This window comes from Accipiter gentilis, chromosome 8 (assembly GCF_929443795.1).
Source record: "Accipiter gentilis chromosome 8, bAccGen1.1, whole genome shotgun sequence".
Taxonomy (NCBI): domain Eukaryota; kingdom Metazoa; phylum Chordata; class Aves; order Accipitriformes; family Accipitridae; genus Astur; species Astur gentilis.
The window spans coordinates 32,665,390-32,686,541 of NC_064887.1; the positions used below are offsets into that span (position 1 = coordinate 32,665,390).

The 21,152-nt window shown below is 38.8% G+C and overlaps 1 protein-coding gene across 5 annotated transcripts in view; it reads right to left on the reverse strand.

Moving 5' to 3' along the window:
* Positions 1 to 21,152, reverse strand: part of RC3H1 (ring finger and CCCH-type domains 1) — an 81,470-nt gene that overhangs the window by 14,145 nt on the left and 46,173 nt on the right. Inside the window, exons 11-20 of one of the 5 annotated variants that reach the window (XM_049808564.1) lie at positions 20,823 to 21,040; positions 18,931 to 19,307; positions 17,667 to 17,798; positions 16,919 to 17,071; positions 13,555 to 13,765; positions 12,350 to 12,440; positions 12,080 to 12,215; positions 9,887 to 10,030; positions 9,160 to 9,275; positions 178 to 7,984 (exon numbers count right to left, since the gene is read on the reverse strand). In XM_049808564.1, the coding sequence (XP_049664521.1) occupies positions 7,834 to 7,984; positions 9,160 to 9,275; positions 9,887 to 10,030; positions 12,080 to 12,215; positions 12,350 to 12,440; positions 13,555 to 13,765; positions 16,919 to 17,071; positions 17,667 to 17,798; positions 18,931 to 19,307; positions 20,823 to 21,040 (1,729 nt within the window). In that variant the 3' untranslated portion in view covers positions 178 to 7,833. Of the gene's footprint in view, positions 1 to 177; positions 7,988 to 9,159; positions 9,276 to 9,886; positions 10,058 to 12,079; positions 12,216 to 12,349; positions 12,441 to 13,554; positions 13,766 to 16,918; positions 17,090 to 17,666; positions 17,799 to 18,930; positions 19,308 to 20,822; positions 21,041 to 21,152 lie in introns of those variants that run through there. The other 4 variants (XM_049808563.1, XM_049808562.1, XM_049808561.1 and 1 more) reach the window with 4 other exon arrangements.

Here is a 21,152-nt window from a genome sequence, read left to right on the forward strand (position 1 = left end):
CAGAAAAGGAAAAAAACAGCAGAAGGAGAAGAAAAGCAAGAAAAGAGCCAGTTCAAACAAAGAGAGAATCCATGACATTTTGTTTAGCATTGATTTATGAGAACAGCAGAGAGGGAATTTCACTTATACAGGATCCTAAAGAAGTTCAAGAAATAGTTCATAACCTGACTCAACAAATCTCATTGCCTCCTTTATTACCTAGACAATCCTTTTTTTATTTTATTTTTTGTTAAATATACCTCTGCAGGGCACAATGACATACAATCAATACGATTGGAAAATTACATGAGCTCTATCCCAAGCATATATGCACCAATGTTAAAAAGTTATTTAAAAAAACCAAACAAACCAAAAAATAAAATAAACTCCACCCAAAAAGGTGATAATGACTGCAGAATGTCTCGGGGAGACTTGTACGGAACTAACAAGATCAAAGAAAACTAAGCTTACAAAAACAGGAAAAAAGTCATCCATAGAGAAATCCCACAACTGGAAGTAGATGATTTCAAAGAGGGGGCGGGAGCTGTCAGAGAAGATCCCACAACTCTTCCTCCCACGCATGCCTTGCCTCACCTCTGCCTCCCCATAGCAACAAATACAATGGGGAAAGAGCTCAACACTATGCTACTAGTTATAGAAAACAGGGAAAAATAATCAAGCTACAGCACAGTTGCTAAGCTGACTTCAAGGAAAGCTCCTCTTAGCATAGAGGCTGCTTACACAGCAAACAGAGGCCAAAGGGGTAATGGGAACACCTTAAAATTAGAAAAAACTGAAAGTCATTGGATGTGCTAGTTTTGCCCATTAGAGCAGCTTCACTTGAGAGGCTGCAGATTAAAGGTAACAATTGTGAACTGTGCAGCAGCTGTGATGTAAACACCATTTCTCCTCTTCTGTCTCAGGTTGCTTTATACATTTATAAAATGCTGCTACCAAGTTTCTTTTTAAAAAGCTAGAAATAAAGAGGTCAGTGCACACATCCAGTTGTGGGATCCATCCAATACACAATCTGGTTTGGATGCCAAAGACTTGTGAGTGCTGTCTGCCACAGAACTATTAATAAATCTTTTATAACATTACAAAGACGCAAATAATTTCTTAAACAACAAATACTCCACAAGATTTTCTTTTTTTGCTTACAGATGTATTTTCCCCATATACATTTCATATGTATTTCCATCATCTCTAATGCTTTTTACTTTCAGAGACACTCCACCACCTGTTGCTTCCATCTTTTCCAAGGCTATATTTTTCAAATAGAAGTTGATAATTGTGTTTTCCTAAAACTTTTAGATCTAAGAATCAGTTGTTTCCTGGAATAAGAAAACATCCAACTTGTATAACCGAAGACACCTGCCTTGCTGGATGAAGCTAGGCACCTAAACTTTCCCAAATGCTGGACAACTGGCAATTTGCACTAATCATACTCAAACTCACTAGAATTGCAAAGATTGCCTAGGACAGATCAGTTATTTATTTAGGTTACTAAGCTATAGGCATCCAATTTGATTATTATGGTCACATATTTTAAGCTTCAAATGACTGTGATGGTCTTCATGCAGACAAATCCACATTCCCGTGTGCTCTTTTTATTTTGAAATTTCAGAAAAAGCCGCACTCTCTTTGCTTACCATAGTGTTCAAAGAGTTTCCATGGCATGATATTACACTTGCCATTGGGAAATAAAACTATAAAGAAAATCAGTATTAAGTTTGTTCTCCTTTCCCTGCTCATCAAGGCTCTACCTGCACTGCAAGAAGTGCCTCAAAGACTGTGACAGCACTAAGCAGTTACATTCTTCTTCCTACACAAGAATAAAGACCACATGTTAACTGTATAAGGACACTGTGCTGGGATACCATTCCCCAAAATTGCTTACTTATACTGTATGACTTGAACTAACTTACTCTAGCCTCTTTCACCCCCCTGACATTTCAACTGAAAATAATGCCGTTGATAACAGCTGAGTATGGAAAAGAGAATCCCCAATGAAGTTTTTGGCATTTCAGATTACATTTGATGTGAGAACAAATCAATTTGCGCTACATAATCTCTATGCTGGTATACCACAAGTAATAACCACTCAACTGGTAGCACCAAGGCTATACCTAAAGCTTGGCTCAGAAGAGCTGTTTTGCTTTCCTCAAATTCAGAGTTTACATTTACTCAAGCAAGGTGGGTGTTTTTCCAGTTCATGTCTGAATTACCATTTAGACAACTCAAACTTTTGTTTGCTTTCTTCCATCCAGGGGAATTGATATACTGTGATATAAAAAATTAAGTTGCTGACACACTGACTTTTTTTGGTTGTTTTTAAATCAGTGCTACCAACATCAGGAGACAGAAATAGGAAGTGTGTGTTTTGGAAAGTGAACGATGACAAAATTTGAATATGAGGGTAACATCACACCCCAGTCTTACTCTGTGTTCATTCTATCTATTCTAGGACTACAAAAACTTCTTCATACACACACAGACAAGCAGAAAACTTGCACACTGCTTATATGGTTCTCCCCCCCCCCCCCACTCAATTTTAGAACAAAGATGAGATGGCACTCCTGCTCTTGAGCCTTCTGATTATTACCACTGAATTTCTTAGATCATAAAAGTGGGTCTGAAGTAGCTAGTTAACTGAAGATAGTTTATATTGGGGTTATTCAGGTAACTATCCTGTAAGTCTGCTTCATTATAGTCCAGATTTATAAATGGAAATGGCAATGGAAATAAGGGTTTATGCTACTGACTTAGATTTCTCTCTGAACCTAAAGACCTTAATAACAGTCTGCAAGAGTTTAAGTTAGATCAAGGAAGGGAAATGCAAGCAGCTTTCTTGTATTATCAACAAAAAGCCTCACTCCTAGTCCCATCTAATAAAGAATTTGCCCCACCTTACTCAATCCATGCTGTCAAGAGACAATATCATCATACAAGTTCGCTTCTTCCACATCTAATTTAATGTAATGCTACAGTTTGACAAGTCTTTTCAGTTCCAACGGGCTTAAAAGTCAGTCACATTTGCAACACAGATTTATGTTTTACTGTAAGTGACGAAATTTTAAATCAGTATTCAATTTAGATTTAAACACGTAAAGACAAGGCTTATTTGATTCTATAAAATTTCTATGTTCCTTCTCCCTCTCTAGAGGAGCCATTCTGTCAGCTGAGAGAGCACATGAGAGACTGAAAACATGTCAGAATACCCCAGATACATCTCAGTACATTGCAAATTGTATGACTAAATGGAATGATTTTCCACAATTCAATGCATGGATAAGGCTTGACAATCATTAACGTCTGTAAATTGTTATTAGGATAATACAGTCAACTCACAAAACCCTACAAAGATTTGACAATCAAAATGGCTACACCAGGAAAAAAAAATAGTGTAAAGCACAAGTCTTTGGCTCTCCTTTAAAGAAAAACAGCAGTTTACCATGTTTATACAGATCCCCCGTTTGCCTACCAGTAGGGGCAATATCACATTTGTGCATCACTGAGTAATAACACCATTAGAAAAGGCAACTTCACAGAAGTTATTGGCTAAGCGAATTCATTTGAATGCTCTGTTTTGAGGCAGCAAGCTGTCACTGTTACACAATCAGGGAGGGTGAATGGGCAAGCCACAGAAGGAAAGGAAGGAAGGTATGGACAAAAGGGAGAGAATAAGGCTCAGAAGAAACTAGGCAGAGAAGAACTTGAGAAGGGGATAACAGTGCTGCAAGTTTGAAAGGTGCTCTGATTTAAATAAAGAAAGTCCTACTCTAAAATGGGAGAGGATACAATCATATACAAGAGGGGCAGAAGAAAAAGTGTAAGTTTCTGCAATTAAGAAAAGATAACTAGGTCACAGGAAAGGAAGAAGAGATGTTGACAGAAGGAGGAAAATAACACTACAGAATAAACAAACATAATTTCTACACTGAATGAAGCACTGTTTGACATACTACAACTTAACCTAACACTTGAAGCTTCCTATTCTGGGGGGTTTGTCCACGCTGGGACTGAAACCCAGGTATCAATGAATGTTCAAAGTTGTCTACTGCTAGAAAATCTACCTATCAAATGATGCAGTAGTGCCCTAACACCATTGTAAGTAATACTGTTTCTTCTTGCCCAAGCAGAAGGAACTAAACTTCTTTAACTGAGACCAATTTCACCGAGATGGACAGCATCCCTGTGCAACTGGGACAATGATGGGCTATAGAACTGAACGTGGCAGTATACAGTTACTCCAGAAATTTTCATTCCCTAGTTATTTGCTGTAACCATCAATGCTTTCGTTATATGTAGAGCTATCTGTCCTCCCAGTTTTAACTAGCATACTTTTCCACAAAAAGGGAAAATTTTAAGTGCAGCTTCCAGAAAGACTTAAAAGCATGCACTGCATTTTGCTGTTTGACTTGTTTATCAACTAAACTTCTGCAAAAAAAAGCAGAAAAAGGACAAGAAGAGGAGGAGGAGGAAAAACAAAGCCAAAAATCGATACTGTTGGTAGATATTAAACAAACTATTTAACAAGCCAAACTATAATACTGGGCAAAGAGGGCATTCACCTGGACAGACTGATCAAAACAAGGACACTATGCACAAAGTACAGCACAGAGAGCAGGATAAAGGAGAAAAAAAAAACCCCAAAACAAAAAACAAAAAACCAGTAAGGTCTCCCTTCTAATCCACAGGTTTGAGAAGCACTCACCATATGAAGGCCAGCAATCTGAATAGCTCTTACTACAGAATTCCTTCCAGGAGCAAAAATGGAAAAAAATTCATCCCTAACATGGCAAGGAAACTAGCTGGCACAAGTAATAAAAGGCAAAAAGTTTTCTGCCCCTCCAGATTTTCTTCTTAGTGTTGAAACTGAATCTGTAGATTCAAATATAACATAACCGTCTTTGAAAATTCATTTTACATCAAGAATTACTGCAGTCAAAAAAAAAAGGTACATTCTGGGCTTGTCCTCCTAAATTAGAATATTGCACTAATTATCTCAACTAAAATGAGCTCCCTGTGTTAATAAAGACACAGCAGGAAGAAGTAAACTAATTAAAAACAAGAAGGCTGACCTGACAGTGGTTCTCTGTACTAAAGGATGGGAGAAGAGGGCACGGTGCTAGTGTCAGTTGACTTGTGAGCAGGCTGCCAGGGGAACAGGTTAATCATCGTCATGCCCAGAGCAGAGAACAGAGGAACAGACCTGACAGGCTCAAAACTGCATCAGCCTAGTTCTGCTCGGCTTGAAGGGGAGCGGCCATAATGCTAGGCCTCAAGTAAGAGATACAGATGGATGGGGGCAAGGTGTAGACAAAGCTATTCTAGTGCAAAGATGATTCTTTGCCAAAAATTAAGAGGGATTAGGAAAAAAAGCAAGCTTCAAAACTACTCTTTGCAATTAAGAGGCCAAAGTTCAACTAAGAGTGAAATAAACCTGTGTGAAGACAGATGAAGAGTGTGGGCGTGTGCGCTGAAAAATGCCTTTATTTTCATTCAGTGCTTCTACCTCCCAGACATTTGATCACAACAGCTGCGCTCATGCGAAAAAATTCTTAAAACATACCCAATATATATACAGATATAACTATGTATATATGTATATATATATTTATATATAAATTTTTATTTAAATAAAAAAGAAAGCTCGAATCCCAAGCCAATATGTGTATCAAATCCTTGACCAGCCAGGTCTGTAGGGCATAATCAAATTCAATGTGAAATATTATATAAACGCGGTGCCTTGACTGGGCAAATTAAATAATTGCTACTCAAAAGAGTCTTCTGTTTGGACTCTCCTACTGGTAGGCAATAGTGGGACTGTATCCCCTCCCACCCCCCATTTTGTTTTATTTAACAGTATGATGAATGCAAAGCTTAGCCCAAGGTTGCTATGACCTCAGCAGGAGTTAAGGTTAAGGAAAAAAAACTAAAACCCAAGAAAATTTATTAACTCTTGCTTTACCCAACCAAAGCAATGCAGTAATTTATTACATAACCAGTGCTTTCCGATTTAGTAGTCTAACCCAGAAAGAAAAAAACGAGAACAGGCCAAGAAGGTACAGAGGGAGCAGCACTTTAAAACATTCTCCACAGTTCTTTGTATACAGGGTCTCACCCCAGTGCATGTCAAAAGAGTCAAAAAACATGCAGCAAGAACAAAATCTCTTTCATTTCTTTAACTCTTCAAGAAAACATCTAGAAAGGCTTACAGTTTCTCCAACTTACACTTACAAAGCATCTACTTGGAGAAGTAGTACACTAGATCTATCAAGCACAATCTGCTTTTCAGTACTTCTCACTAGTTCCAAGAGGGTCTGTGCTGCGCCTTAAGTGGTCATTTAGATGCAACTTTTCCCCTATGAAAGGAGAATCTTGGAAGGATTCACTGCAGCAGTGGCAGACAAGCTGCAGATTGATTCTCAGGTGTCAAATTCTAATGCACACAGATATTAAACAATCCCAACTTTAAAAAAAGAAATAAAAATTTCTTGATATCATTGATATACACAAATCAAAGATCTTGACCTCCTTCAGTAAAAGGCCCTCACAACAGCATTACAATTAACTGATGTATCACTGAACAAAAGAAAAGAAAAAAATCAGGTTATGGAGGAAATTATGTTTTTAATAATAATAATGATAAAATAGCAATGAAGAAAAAACAAAGGCAAGAGTTGCTGAGAAGGAAGCATACATGAAAAACTTGTTCCAAAAGGCAGAGAGGTCACTAAGTCCCTCTGTATCAACTTAATCGTATGGACTTTAGGTAAGCTTGTTTTAAAGGAATAGTGAGAAGGGGAAAAAAACAAAACAAAAAAACCCCAAAAAACCTCACAAACAGCAAACACTGGATGAACTAACACGGTTCACCAGCTCACCAGCACTTAACATCCTTCCAGCAACTGTATAGCCTTATGTCCTCTCTACTTCTTATTTCTAGAGATTCTGCCTTGGTCATGGCTGCAACAACCTTCACCAATTAGTTAAGCCTCTCTACCACAAGCCCCAGCTAACCAGCTTCAGAAATACCCATGCTGTAGTAGATTAGTCTGCATTCTGTTGAACTCTTTAGTCCCAACGGAAGATAAAAGGCCAGCAACCTTCAAATAAAATAATGCATGTTGGACACTTATTTTGTTATCCTCTTTAATTACATGTGCTGCGCTGGAGCATACAGCAAGGACTGCACCTGTTGCATTGCTAAGATTCTGTCACTTGTAGTTTAAACTTAAATAACGTAAGCAAGAAGTCTCACACAAGCTAGGGTTCAGTTCCTAGCCACAACGGGAGGAACTGTCTTAAGAATGAAGTTTGCTGCACATCTTTTGACACTGCAATTCACAGCTACTCTCCAACCCTCATTCCTTGTTTACCCTTAAACCATACAAGGAAGTGGCCAGGTTGTTTTAGTTGTTGAGAAGTTAAGGTGATAAGGAATTATGCACTGGGTATGTAATAATACCAAAATAAAAGAAAAAACCTACTTCATTAAGATCATACAATTAATCAAACAGAGTATATATATAATATCTTTTTTTTTTTAAGCCCTGGGATCCAAGGCGTCCAAAGTTATTAAAATAAAGTTCATTCACAGAACAAAAACAAATTTAATTTGAATTGCTTGCAGATACTGCTAATTTTCATTTTTTTAATTAAAAAATGCGTTAATGTGAACTATGTGCAGGATTTGTTTCTAGTAGTTGTGTCTGTGCACATTGCCTCTGGACCTGCTGCTCTGCTACTGCTGTTGCTCCTGGGTTTCTCCAATCACCCCTGGAAAAAAACATAATGGAAGCTACTGACACCCCAGCAAAAGAAACTCTGGGGTATGCTGGCCTCACTTCATGGAGCAGATGTGGGCGTAACTCCCGCTCTCTGGGAGTCGTGGTTGTCTCCTCCTCCCTCTGGGTCCTCTGACAGGCTGAGAGATGCCGCCTTGTTTGACAGGAGGCCAATGTTCTCTTGTGTCAAGGCTGATCCATTTGGAACATCACTGCTGAAAGGAAGTTGAGGAGAAAGAAGGAGGGGGTGAAGATAAGTAATTACTGAGGTTTTTCATTTATTTTAAGTAAAAGGACTTAAATTATTTGTTGCTGCAGCATCCCAATGAACAGTTGTGAACATATGTAAGCATGTGAAGACTTGCCTTGTATAACAAAAAGTTGTCTGGTATGCTGCAGATACTTACCAGAAAAGGAAGAACAAAGATAAGGCTAATTGAAAACAAAAGAGACTACATTTTTTAGGGTTCTAGATATGTTTTGAAAAGTATTTCCGTATATGCCACAAAATGTACAGTATCAATCTGTACAATGTACACGTTCCAGAATATTTAACTTATCTTATTATATGGAAAAATTAGTTTCTGCTGTGGACGCCTCAATCTAATGGTGTAGAGCACAACTCAAGAATTGGTTCTAAGAAGAAAATGCAGACTTCAAACAATTGAGAGGGATACACTCTCTGAATAAATATCCAGATTCCAAACTGCTCACATCAAGTTATGTAAACTTCATGAAACATCTGAGCTTTTCTGTTCAAAGTATTAGTCTGAACACATGCAGATGCTTGCAGCCATCTGAAAATGCTTGCTGTGTAGATTTCCAGCATTCCCAGCCAACGTCTTATTTCAGCTATCAAACGTGAATTGAAATCAATCCCAGCATCTACACAGATAAAGATTACTGCCTACAAATAAAAGTGAACTTTGTTTCAAAGTTACATACCTTCCTAGACAACATCCACATCACAAACCTTAGCAGGATGAAATAACTTTCCTCTCACATTTAGAACATTTATTTTCTTTGAAACTAAAACAGCAGATAAAGATTTCTTTTATGGTTGTTGTTTATCTCCTGCTCTCCCTACTACCATCCAATATTGACTAGATGGACTTCTGGTCTTAACAAATATCACAATTCTTCTGTTGCGTTAACTGATACACAGTTTCATTCCACTCACCTACTCCTCAGAGGAAATGGCCCTTAATTCATGCTTGCACTACAAAAACTTCCGGGTTTTGTAAAAACATTTGCATAGTGTTTTCGTAGTAGATGCTTCCACATCAGACACAATGTGATGCAAGGGGTATATTATTCATACACCAGAGAGAGACCCTGATTAAGTCATTCTCCTACGATACAAAGAAAGGTTGAAGACCCATGTTACCTGAATGTCAGTGCGAGGTCCTCAGCTGGAACCTTGCTTTGTGGTTCTAATTGTCCATTTTCTGTCTGTTTAGTGGTGCCCAGTTTGGTTTTTATATCCAGTGAAGACTGGCTCTCCTTTAAAAACAAAAACAAAAACAAAAACCAGAAAAGAAAAAAAGAAACTCTTTAACATGGTATTAGAAGAATTTGAGACTTCATCCTTTGGGATCAATGATGAAGGCCTGTAAATTGCAGTCATACAGTGTAATCCACAAAAGCCATGAGACAAGAAAACAGACTCAATAAGATATGCTCATCCTCTCACGGGACAGTATTTCCTGAAAGGAAGGGATGATTCTTGTAACAAGCAAAGACCATAGACTGTAACAGCACACAGACTTGTGAATGGTAGCCTGTACTTGCAGAAGATGTTTTCTATGTTAAAGCAATTTATAGAACTCATGGCACAGTGACCTTGGAGACAATTTCAACAAATTCAGCACCACATTTTCAAATGGCAATGAAACAGCAGCAGAGTATTTTGAAGTGGCTAGAATTAAAATTCTTCACAAAGAAGAATCAAAAAACTTCTCAGGAGGTTTTGAAGAATAAAGAGGTGAAGAGAGAGATGGATGATTCCAGCTGTGGTCATCCAGCAGAGAGCCTTTTTGCCAGGGTGAAAGGGCTGCAGCCAGCTATGTGGCTCTCCTCTCCACCTCTCTGCCTCCCACACCCACAGCACTCACCATGCTCAGCTCACGGGTTCTCTTCCCAATTTCCCTTTCCACCTGGTGTAGCTCCAAGCTCAGCTGTTCACTTGAGATCATCCCAGGCCACTTGGGAGGTGGGGGTGGGGGCTGTGGTTGGCCTGCCAGGGTAGTCGCCTCCCTCTGCAACAGCAGCCTGTTACTAACAGCCTAAATGCATAAAGCCAAGCACATACACAACTGAGCACACAACACACCAAGCACAGAAAGAGCTCTAGGCAATAACTCTAGAGTATTGCTTACTTGCAAAACCAAGGACTTCTCTCTCCATGCTTAACAAGACCCCAACTGAAATCTCTTCCAATGCAAGTTTAAATGTTTGTTGTTTTTTGTTTGTTTTTTTTTTTTTTTTTACACACAGACAAGTCTTTTCACTTTTAAACAAGTAGTGTTAAATACCGTTTACTATAATAAGTTTACATAGGTTTTCCCCATACACTGCTCCCTTCTCAAAACTAAGATTAAACACATGAACAAAACACTACTCCTTTTTTGTGAGCTATTTGTTGAACAAAAGGTAACAGCAGATAAGCAAATCTGCTGCTTTATTTTACAGTAGTAGATTTTGCCAAATTCTACAGTAGAGCCAGTATTACTACTGAACCACATAAAATATCTTGAGAGATGTGGATGTCAATCCATAGCTCTCTACTGACCCAGATTAGGAAGCATGCAAGTCACTGCAGTCATTCACAAGCTGCAAGCTACTAGCAGCCAAGTAAAAGCAGCAACCATGTCAGTCACTCCAAAAAAATCTGTTAATACTTGGAAATCAGTTCCTTAAATGTGTGCTCTGCATGTAAACACACTGCCTACTACTACACACAACTGAACATCTGGCTGGCCTTCAAGTAGAAATGCTCATTCATTCGAGAAAAAAGCAAAATAATCTAGTTCTTCATGCTCTAACTGAATTAAGTGATTGTTATAACCTTGTAACAGGTAAATCAATAAAGCCTCCTGGATTTCAAGTAGCTACTTGCAGCTTTGAACAAAAGAGATAAACTAAAAGCTGTTATTACTCAAAATAACCTATTAGTTCTGACACATTCAAATTACGGTAAAATCAAAGCTCAAACCTCAACTGTGTAGGATTTAACACTAACACAATCACAATAATAATGAGCAGGAGAGGTAGGCCACTTACAAGTTTTGCAACTTTCCAATACTCTTCTATTATGGCAAAGGCAGACATGCAAGATTTAAAACATTTTCTCCTCTTGATCCCAAACAAGAGCACAAGAACACAAGTTATGTTTTAAGTAACTAAGAAATGCATAATAGTTGTAACTGCTGCTGTGACTTAAAAATTGTGAGCTCTTACAAAGAATCTGCAATAACCCTCCTCACTAACACAGGTTCTTAGGCAAACATAGCTTCAGCAGAAGCTGCTATCCACTACTTATAGCAATTCCTTCTGGGAAAATATTAATATGAATAGTTACTGAGGTACCTAGAACAATTTTCTGGTAAATGTTTACTGATTTTTCCTGGGAGGAAAAAAGTAACTAAAGCTTTGCTAAAACAATTATTCCATTATGCCTTGACATTTCTCCTTCTGTGTCTCACAAAATACAAACAAAGGTTTCAACTCATTAATTCTTTTACAAATGCAGACTCCCATCTTTCCTCATGTTGCAAGTGACTACATTTCTTCTAAGCGAGGAGACATAAAATATTGAGCTTTCATTTTTCAAGCTAAGTATCTGTAATATTTATTTTCTTGACTCTTGTGGTTTGTGCTATTTAGGAAGAAACAAGTACAACACAAAGCCCAACATGAAACAGATGAAGGTCATAGCTTTCTGTACATAAAATCAGATGTTTTAAGTGGCAGTAAAGCCAAGAGGAACAGGTATCTACACAAGTTTGCCTCTGAGGAGACAGAAGAACAGAGAGGGATAGCGAGAGAGAGAATGAAAGCAAATATGAATGAGGACAGAGAGCAGATTGAAGTACAGCGTTCATTTGCAGATGAAGTGCAGGGAAGTTTCTGCTGCTAAGCAGAGAGAGGTTGACACTTGTACCATAGTGCTGATGGCTGGCATCACAGAATTAAGTATTGTTACTGAATATTATTACAGAGAAAGATCAACACATGAAAAGCAGCTTTACTTGCTTCATCTCTCTCCATACCACCCCTCAACACTCCTTCAAAATGTTGGTACCAACCTCTAGTCCTCGCATTTGTGTCTGTTGGCTAATCTGATGGTCTACTTGCTGCAGCTCCATGCGCAGTTGCTGCTCTCGTTCAGCTGAGGGCAACTGTTTCCCATGACCAGCCACATCTGACATGGACAGTCTCTCCCTTTGGGATTAGAAAAGCAAAAATAAGGAGACTTCAAAAAAAACCCCCCAAAACTTTACTCAACTGGCACAGAAAAAACCCCAAATAGATAAAGAAAATTTAGAAAAGGCAAATTAAAAATAAAGCAATCCTACCTGTCATTGAAACGTCCCTGAGAAGGTATATTTTGATGAGGAGAATATGGAGAGCCTCCCCAGCCACCGTGAGTTCCATAAGGATTGTAGTCTGCCAGCGAACAGAAAGAAAATCGTGTTGCATTACTACAAAACTATTCTTTAAGTAGTTCAGCCAACACACAGAACTGGACAGATGTTAGAGAATAACCAGAAAGGCCAGCCCACTAGGAGTAAGAAAGTCTAATGTTTCTTCTGCTGAAATGAACACAGAAACACTATGCCTGACTGGTCTCATGTGCATAATGCATGACTTTTCCTGTATGTCCAACAAGACTTGGACAACCTTCCAGAGTCTGAGATTGCAAAGGACTTTCAGACACTCAAGGAGATAGGGACACAAAACCAAACTTAGAGCCACTATGAAAGCAATTATTTTTACTAAAGTTCCTAAAAGATGCAAGAATTGACTGATAACTCTGAGATACCTAGTTAACAGCAGTTTGAAGATCAAGCTTTCAGGGAAGTCAGAGCTCTACCTGTGATAAAGTCTAGAAAGTTACTGCTTCAGTTAAAACAAAACCTCATTTGCTTGTTTCCAGCAGTTAACTCCTGAAAAAAATCTAGAAGGAAGTTTGGGGGAATATAATTAAGTCTTAAGATTATTCATTGCACCTCAAGAAATAGACCATCTTTTGGAGTTAGACTTACAGCCACACTATACATGTAATTAGAAAATATATGTGTAGAAAGTAAACCATCCCTACTTTATTTGCTTTGCCTAACAGTACACAAAATAATGGCTGCATTAAGCTTGCAGCAGTGACTACCCATAAGGTAGGAGTGCAGTACAGTACTTCATTATGATGGCTTTGCATTATGTATTTGAGAAAACAGTAAGTTTCTGTATTCTACTACAACAGATTTAAAAGAAGCCTCATCTCAGAGGGACCTGCAGAACAAAGTAACTTTTTCCAAACAGCACCAAACACCAACACATATGCTACATGTGCGCAAACCCGTCCATGGAACAGGAAGTAGCAGCAGCCTTTTTCTTCAGGTTTCTCAGTGTAGCCCTACCTAGAGTTATTTTTAGTGGCATAAAATACATCCCATCTATTTCTAAGACAAGAAACAAGTTTACAGGGTCTGTCTTCAACTTGTACAACACTGTAGCACTAAAGAAAATAGCATCAGCCAGCAAAATCCAAGAGTATACAACACACCTGAAATGATTGATTTGGTGGTAGCTCCCTGAACCGCCATGGCCTGCATGGGACCAGAATTCTGGTACATCGCTTTGGAAGTACGGGAGATAGCCCCAAATCTTGACACAGTTGGTCGGTCTCCAAATGGAATGAGGTCATCATCACCAGTCTCTGCTGCTCTTCGCTGCATGTCTAATCGCTGGTCACGCATGGCTTTACTATCTACGTTCTAGACAAGATATGGAAAAGGCAGTCAAAAACATTCAGAAATGAACAAAACCACATTCCTTTTACAACAAGCTGGTACCAGTACTGTAAGTCTCTCTTGTATTCTCTACTCCATTCATACTTCAGCTAGTCTTCCTATTCCTCAGTTTATAACCCCACTGTTACAGCAGATGTCTCTCTAATGGTCTAACTTAAGATGACCATTACTACCACCACCGTGAAACAGTTGCATGATTAATTGCAAATAAACCCAAGAGAAGGGAGCAGCAGCAAAAGAACATTAAGACAGAGAAATGGGATGGAAGGGAAAAAAAGACTCCAGAATAAAATCAGAGATCAGTGGGCATCTCTGAGGAATACATACTCCTTCCAAAGTCCAAAAGAAATGTCTCTAAAGCTCAGTGTTAAGAACTGTATCATCTAACAGCCTGCAGATGACTCAAAATAGGAATTATTCAGTACAGCACTTACTTGGACATGTCTAGCACCATCTTTTCATGCACATTTTTTATGAAGTAGTAGTAAAGCTTGGAACATCCTGGTTTCTAACTCAGCTTCAAACTCAAACACCTTAATGGGTCAGCAAACGAACAGATAAAATGTTCTCTCTCAGAGAACTTTGCCAAGCAGTCACAAAGGAATAGATGTGCAAGGAAAACAAGCTCGATTTAGCAGGATAAGTCAATTTGACTAAACTTAGAAATAACAAGAGATTATCATTAAGATTTTTAACAAAGCATTTCCTGACACAAAGTTAGGCCCGTTATGGGATAAGTTACCTGGAGTGAATAACTTAAAAACACAAGTCAATGGGTTGTTTCCATGAATAAAAATAATTTTTAAAAAAGTTCTCAACACAAAAGAAACATAACAAAACAAACATAACCCCACCCAAATAATCACTGCATGCAGATAAACACAAAACAGTAACAGAAATAAACGGACTCAAAAGAAAAAAAAAGGAAAGTACTTATTTAAATGGGAAAGCGATCTGTTGGCTGACAAAAAATGCAACACAGTAAAAATTGCCAAAATCAAGCTAAGACTTTGCTAAAGAAATAAAACTGTAGCACACTGCTGTGTACAGCAGAAAAAACAAAGTGGGGCTACTACAAAAAGAGGACTGGCTAAAGGCTAAAAACTTCAGTACGGTCCAAAATTAAAATAGAACTGCAAGCTTTCAGTGAAAATAAGTATTGCTAGTGACAGACAAGATAACATAGCTAAAGCAGGAATAAAGGGGTGAAAATGGCAGTCACAACTGAGTTGGAAGCTAAACTCAAGAAATGTAACATTGAAATTGGAAGAAGCATTAGACAGCATTGGAATTCTGGAAAAAAAAGACATTTTAATCTTGAGTCTGTAGAAGGCTGGTACCCATTTTAATTTATTTTCATGTACTGAGTGTGGGGAAAGAACATAGTTGCTATGCCATCTGCATAAAATCCAGCATTATGCACTCTCAGATGATACTATTTTTATCCTTGAAAAAAGGAATCTCTTATGAACAATAAAAAAAAGGAAGAATTAATTCATTTGCCATCTGCAGTAAAGGTCTCCTGAGAATTTTTTCCTGTGAGGAGACAAAAACTGAAGATGAGCAGGGAACCTATTTGCTCATCTGAAAACTAGTTCTGGGGCAGAACAATGCTTTGTTTAGCAATGAAAAAGGAGGCTACTTCTCCAGAACCCTATTACTTCTCTTAATTGAGTTCCAGTTTGTTTGCACAGTTTTCTAGCTAGCAGCAGGGATGAAAGACAAGAGCTGTTTGTTGGTTCCTGGACACTGCCACTTGGACAGCAATAAGCCGATTGTCAGTAATCTCAGCACTTCCCCAGGTCAAACGCAACGACATTATGACTTGAGGCTCTCTGAGTAGGACAGAGAGCAAAAGGACCCAAAGCTGCAGATGAAATGCCTTTTCTTGCTCTGCTTTTTCTGGGAGAAAGCCTCCTTTTTGCTCCCATTTCACACAGTGCCTTTGAAGTCTTACAGGAAAGCATTTCAGTGGACAGAAACCACATACATTTAATTCCAGTGAGGCAGATGGGAAACGGGGAAGCCTGCTTGTGGGCAAAGAGCAGGCAGAAGCTGGACAGAAAAATCCTATGATTTAGTTAAGTGGTTGCAACAGGTGAGCGCCTGTCCAGAGAAGCATAAACTCTGGATAGAAATTTCTTCCCCCTCCCCCTACTGGCCAAAGAATGGTCACCATGACAGTGACAATACATAAACAAAAGGTGATAGAACACTTTTACAGATGGGAATTGAAGGAGGAGAAAAACAGATGCACCTCTGTAAAACAATCCCTCAGACTAAACAGTTCCTTTTCTTGAAGACTTGAATGTCCTCCTACTTGCATGGGTTACCAGCCTACTTCTTGCTGTAGAGCAACAGTTAAATGTTAGGAAGAAACAGAATAGCGGTGGTATTTCAGAATCCTACTTCTTTTCTTCTATGTTCACGATTCCCAATAATGACACCCTAGCAGCCCCTTCTGTTTGCACCACTGACCTAGCAAAAATGCAGCAGCACAAAGTAAGATCACAGCCAGACACCCACGGCTTCAGTGAAGGATTGGATAAGCACAGCATAGAGTTAGAAATTGCCCTCAAAAAGTATCAGCCTAGTATTATGTTATGACTATGCTTCTCTCCAAAACTTCATGAAAGTTTTGGGTATTCTTGTGGTCACAAATCGTCCTTCAAGTAAAAACTAGTAACATTGCTAACAGCAGTAATGATCACCTTAAAAGGAATTAACAGCACCAAAGTTAAGTTACAGCATCTCCTTCTGACAGAATGAAGTACAGGAAGCAACAGATGGACATCTTTAATTAACAAGCTGCCAGTACAGTGTCATTTTTGGATTTCAAGTAAGTGTAAAGATTCATGGCAAAATACCTCACTATCCATGGTTTTAGAGCAGAGTGGTTAGCCTGCATCTATATCAAGAATTTTAGAACAGCTACACAGATGTAGGATTGCTCATAGCTTTGAAAACAAAGCACTCCATACACTTGCAAATGCATTCTTTGACTGCAATGCACTTTTGAGCTTAAATACAAGCACTGCCATCATCCTGGAAAGCAAATGAAATAGTCCCTCCTAACCCACATAAGTATCAACTTCTCTTCTGTGTTCCCCTACATACCGCCATCTCCACACTCCTTGCTGCCACAACATCTTTGGGTTTTGCATCTTTGGTTCCAATGTAGGAGCCGATTGTGTCACAGGACCAGGGAGAGTACTGGCTGTAGTCATTTCCTTTGTATTTCCCAGCTACCTTCAGGTCTTCATCCAAGTACTGTACAAAAACAAAAACCTGGTTCTGTAAGTGAAGGGAAGCAGCAGCTTCACAGCCACCACTACTTAGTTCAACAGCAGTGAACTTGAAGAAAAACGCCATCAGGATTATTTTTTTATTGGATACATCACCATTTGGAATTGGGCCACGGCAACCATGAAATGTGTGAAATTCTGATGACCTGGCTACACTCCCAGTGCTGACTTTCACTTGGTCAGTATGAAAGTGATATTTTGACCTTGGTTAAAAAAAGATAAACCTCCTATCAAGCTGTTACTTAATTCTAAACATAACAGGAGCAAATGAAGCAAAGTCCAGTAACCGTGAAGACTGACCACTTCAATTAATAATGTCTCAAAACTAATTCTCTTAGTTGCACCAAAAGCAGATAGCTTAGTGGTAGAACAGAGAATCAACAGCCATTAGAGAGATTGGAGACTGCACTATAAGGGCTTCCCACCTGGAGCAGAAGATCTACTGCCCCCAACACTGTACTGTTCTAATTTTCTTGTTGTCTTTACCTACCAGCACACACAAACTCCAAAGTATTTTCTAAACATACTAGTAAGTCATATTTTTGTCAAACTATGCTTACCTCCTCTGAATGAAATGGATGAGGCAAGGTTGGTGATGGTGCAAAAGGAGGTGGAGAAATCACCTTCCTCTCTTCTAGCTGGGCCATGATCTCTTTCCTTCGTCGGTGAAGTTCGTCCAGGCTGGGATGAGGCTGAAATGAAGAAAGAAATACGTTACAAAATACGGCAACCATATACTGCAAGAAAATGAAAATACAGTGAACAGACAGTATCATTACAATAATAAGTAATGATCACTTTGTTAAAGTCTATCTGTTAACTTTTTTGTTTAATATAGGACATGCATGGTCCTACACTGGCCAGTGTGTTAGTTCAAGACACCCCAAAAGCAAGGAATGTTATTTGCCTAAAACTGATTAGATCCTCAACTAAACCAGTGTTTCTAACTTTAAAACTATTAATCTTTTAACTCACAGGTAGTTCAACATGACTCTTGTGTTCCAACTTGGCAAAGTTTCCACTGGAACACGTTCCAGCATGGCAAGTCCCCATTTCAGTCATATGGGGGAAAAGTGGTAGAACTCTACAGATCATAACCTAGTCACAGTTAGTTTGCATTTATTATTCATTTTGCAATAGAATTAAACATGCCACAAATGTGCCAAACTCAAAACTGATAGATCTATAAGCTATGTTAAAAATGCTTGCTGGACTCAGCAATATGATTGAATCTGAATGACAGCTACGTAAGTCCAACTGTTCTACAGGACTGAATTCCAGGTGGTGATTTACCAAAACAAGTTTGTATACTTCTACTAGGAAGACCCTCCAGTTCACAATCTTGAAGTAGAGAAAATTTGGAAGAGCAGAATTTTTAGTTCCTTTATCAAGGGATGTATGTTTGTGTATTTATGTAGGCACAGAAATGGTCAGCCACAGATGGACAGCACAAGAATGCACAGACAACCATTTGCACACACTGTATTCAATCTACACTAGAAAGAGTGGCCCTCTGCAGCCTAATCTTTGTTGGAGAAGTCAGGGCCATATGAGACTTTCAAAATTAATTACAACGCTTTTCTACTTCAAGCGCTAAGTAACAGTCTGTTCTTTTACATATTAACATCATTACAATTGCAAAGTTCACCAGTAACTAAACTGCCTTCCAGTTTTTTTTATAAGCTTCATCAAATGTACCCCTTCTTAAAGTTTGAATTTCTAATTCCTCACAAAACACATCACCTTACTGCAAAAACACTGAACCTCAAGTAGTTTATATTTTCTCTCTCAAATAACTACAAAAATGCAATATAAAAACGATACCCTGTGGCATGAAGGTCTGATCTGACTGAGATGTGGAGCCACTGGGCAATAACCTTCTGTTTGCTGGTATCTGTCTCTGGATTCAGGTACATAGGAAGGTACAGCAGCTTGTGGAATTTCAATGGGTACAGGGCTTCCTCGGACAATCTCCTCTCGCTGATATGGCTGGACAGGGGTATATACACGACGGCTGTCATAGTGTGGTGGGTATATGGGTTGTCCCATAGGAGGATACTGCTGAGGCTGCGTGTACTGTGGGCTCACCACACGATCCTGAAGGTAGGGTGGGTAATGGTCTAAATAAGGTGGACCAGGTTCAGGAGCTGATGGAGGAGGTCGGACAAACCGAGACATGGACTGAGTGGGATAGTAAACTCCTGAAATAAAGCAAAAGGAAAAAACAAAAACAAGATACAGAAAGTGATTATCACAACTGTCCACAAAAAAAAAATTGTTTCAAATGCTCCAGTCTACAAGTATCAGGAAGAGAATGGTATAAATTAATTCACATTTGTTGTTTGTCCCCACTGCCTAACTGGTATTTCTACTCAAAAATTAACCACAGAAAACCTTGAAAAAGCAAAAGTTGATCCAAAGCTCAAGTGACACAGTTTAATTATCTAAATAAGATACCAGCAAGGTGTAAAGGTTACAGTAGCTGGAGAAGAGGTGGTGAGGCTGAGCGAACCACAGGTGCCACAGAAGTCCTGCTAGCATACCAGACAGAAGTAATTCACTAGAATGTCTCTGCAGATTGATATGAATGCTTTTAGCTAGACAAGACTTAAAAAGTAAACTGAAGATTAGCCTGTACATCTTTATCCACACAACTAAAATGCAATTTGTCCCAACATATCAGAGCCACTGCCTGTGTAAAGGAACTTGGATTAATTAGAATTTAAAGTTACCTAAAGATTTGTTCTACCTCTTGAACAGTAGAAGGAAATTTCAGTACTGTGAATCACCAAAGACTTCTAAGATCACACCTCCTAGTTAGGTGAAGATTTTAGTAATGTATCTGGGATCTTTGGATAATTTAAAAAATATGCATGAATGTGCGCACATCATTAACAACATGTGCATCAAATTTTGTGGACAACTCAGATCTTCATTGGCACACAATAATCAAATGTGAGCTTTTTTTTTTTTTCCTTCAAAATGTTCTGCAACTTTCTCAGAAATGGTTCCCTCCCCTGCTCCCTTTCCTTCCTAGGGCTTTTTCTTCTTCTTTCCATGTCTTTCGGTCTTTTATTCCTTATTTTTCTTTCATATTAACTCCACTTTATGTAATTTCTCTCCCATCTTACATTGCGTAAGAACCACTCCCTGTCTTTATATATAGCCATACCTTTTCTTTTTAATCCCCTTCAATATTATCTTTCTCTACTTGGTCTCTTTATACTTAGAACTTTTCCTCTTACTTCCTTCTCTTATGATGTCTTCTTTTTTGCGCCCAGCCCTTGTCAAATTTTACTTGTCTCTACCCATCACGTGCATGTGCAGACATTTCTGAAACACTCATACACTTTTCATTAAGGACATAAGTACTTTCATCCCTCAAGCATAAAACCCTGTGCTGGTTAAGCTTTATTTCCATTCTCCCCAAGTCAAACTGAATTAAGGTCTACTTCATCCCTGATCTAGCCCAGCTGGAAAGAACTGAAGAAAGAAGGAGTTGCTACGCTGGATGGATACAAACCTCTGTTTTGACTTGCATTGAAGTCATTAGTGAAGACATAAAAAGTCTGCCAACTTCCATTTTATTATGCCATCACCATGTTAATGCCTATAGTCCATGTGATATGCAACAGAACTCCAACTTAAGAGCTTAAGTAAACACCAGCTTGGGAAGAAAGAATGAAATCACAAAGAGAGCTTGGTCTCAAACTCACCTTGTTGGTAGGGTGCTGGCTCAAATGGTGGGGCAGCTCCTCTAGGATCTTGATAAAACATATCTGCTTGCTGAGTATTATACAACTGAGACCCTCGTGGTACCATTTGCAACTGCTTGGTGACAGACACTGAAGGCAGATCTGTCGGTGCCCGAGTGGGCATGGAATGAGGGTTCACTGGTAAGGCAGAAATAGAGCTCTTGGGGCCAGAATCCAGCCTAAAAAGCAGAAAGATGGCACTGCTCATTGAGGCCTGACACAGCACATTGTAGTTCAAAACACTGTTCTTTGTCTATGTTCCACCTTCTGAAGGCTTACATCACCTTCTCC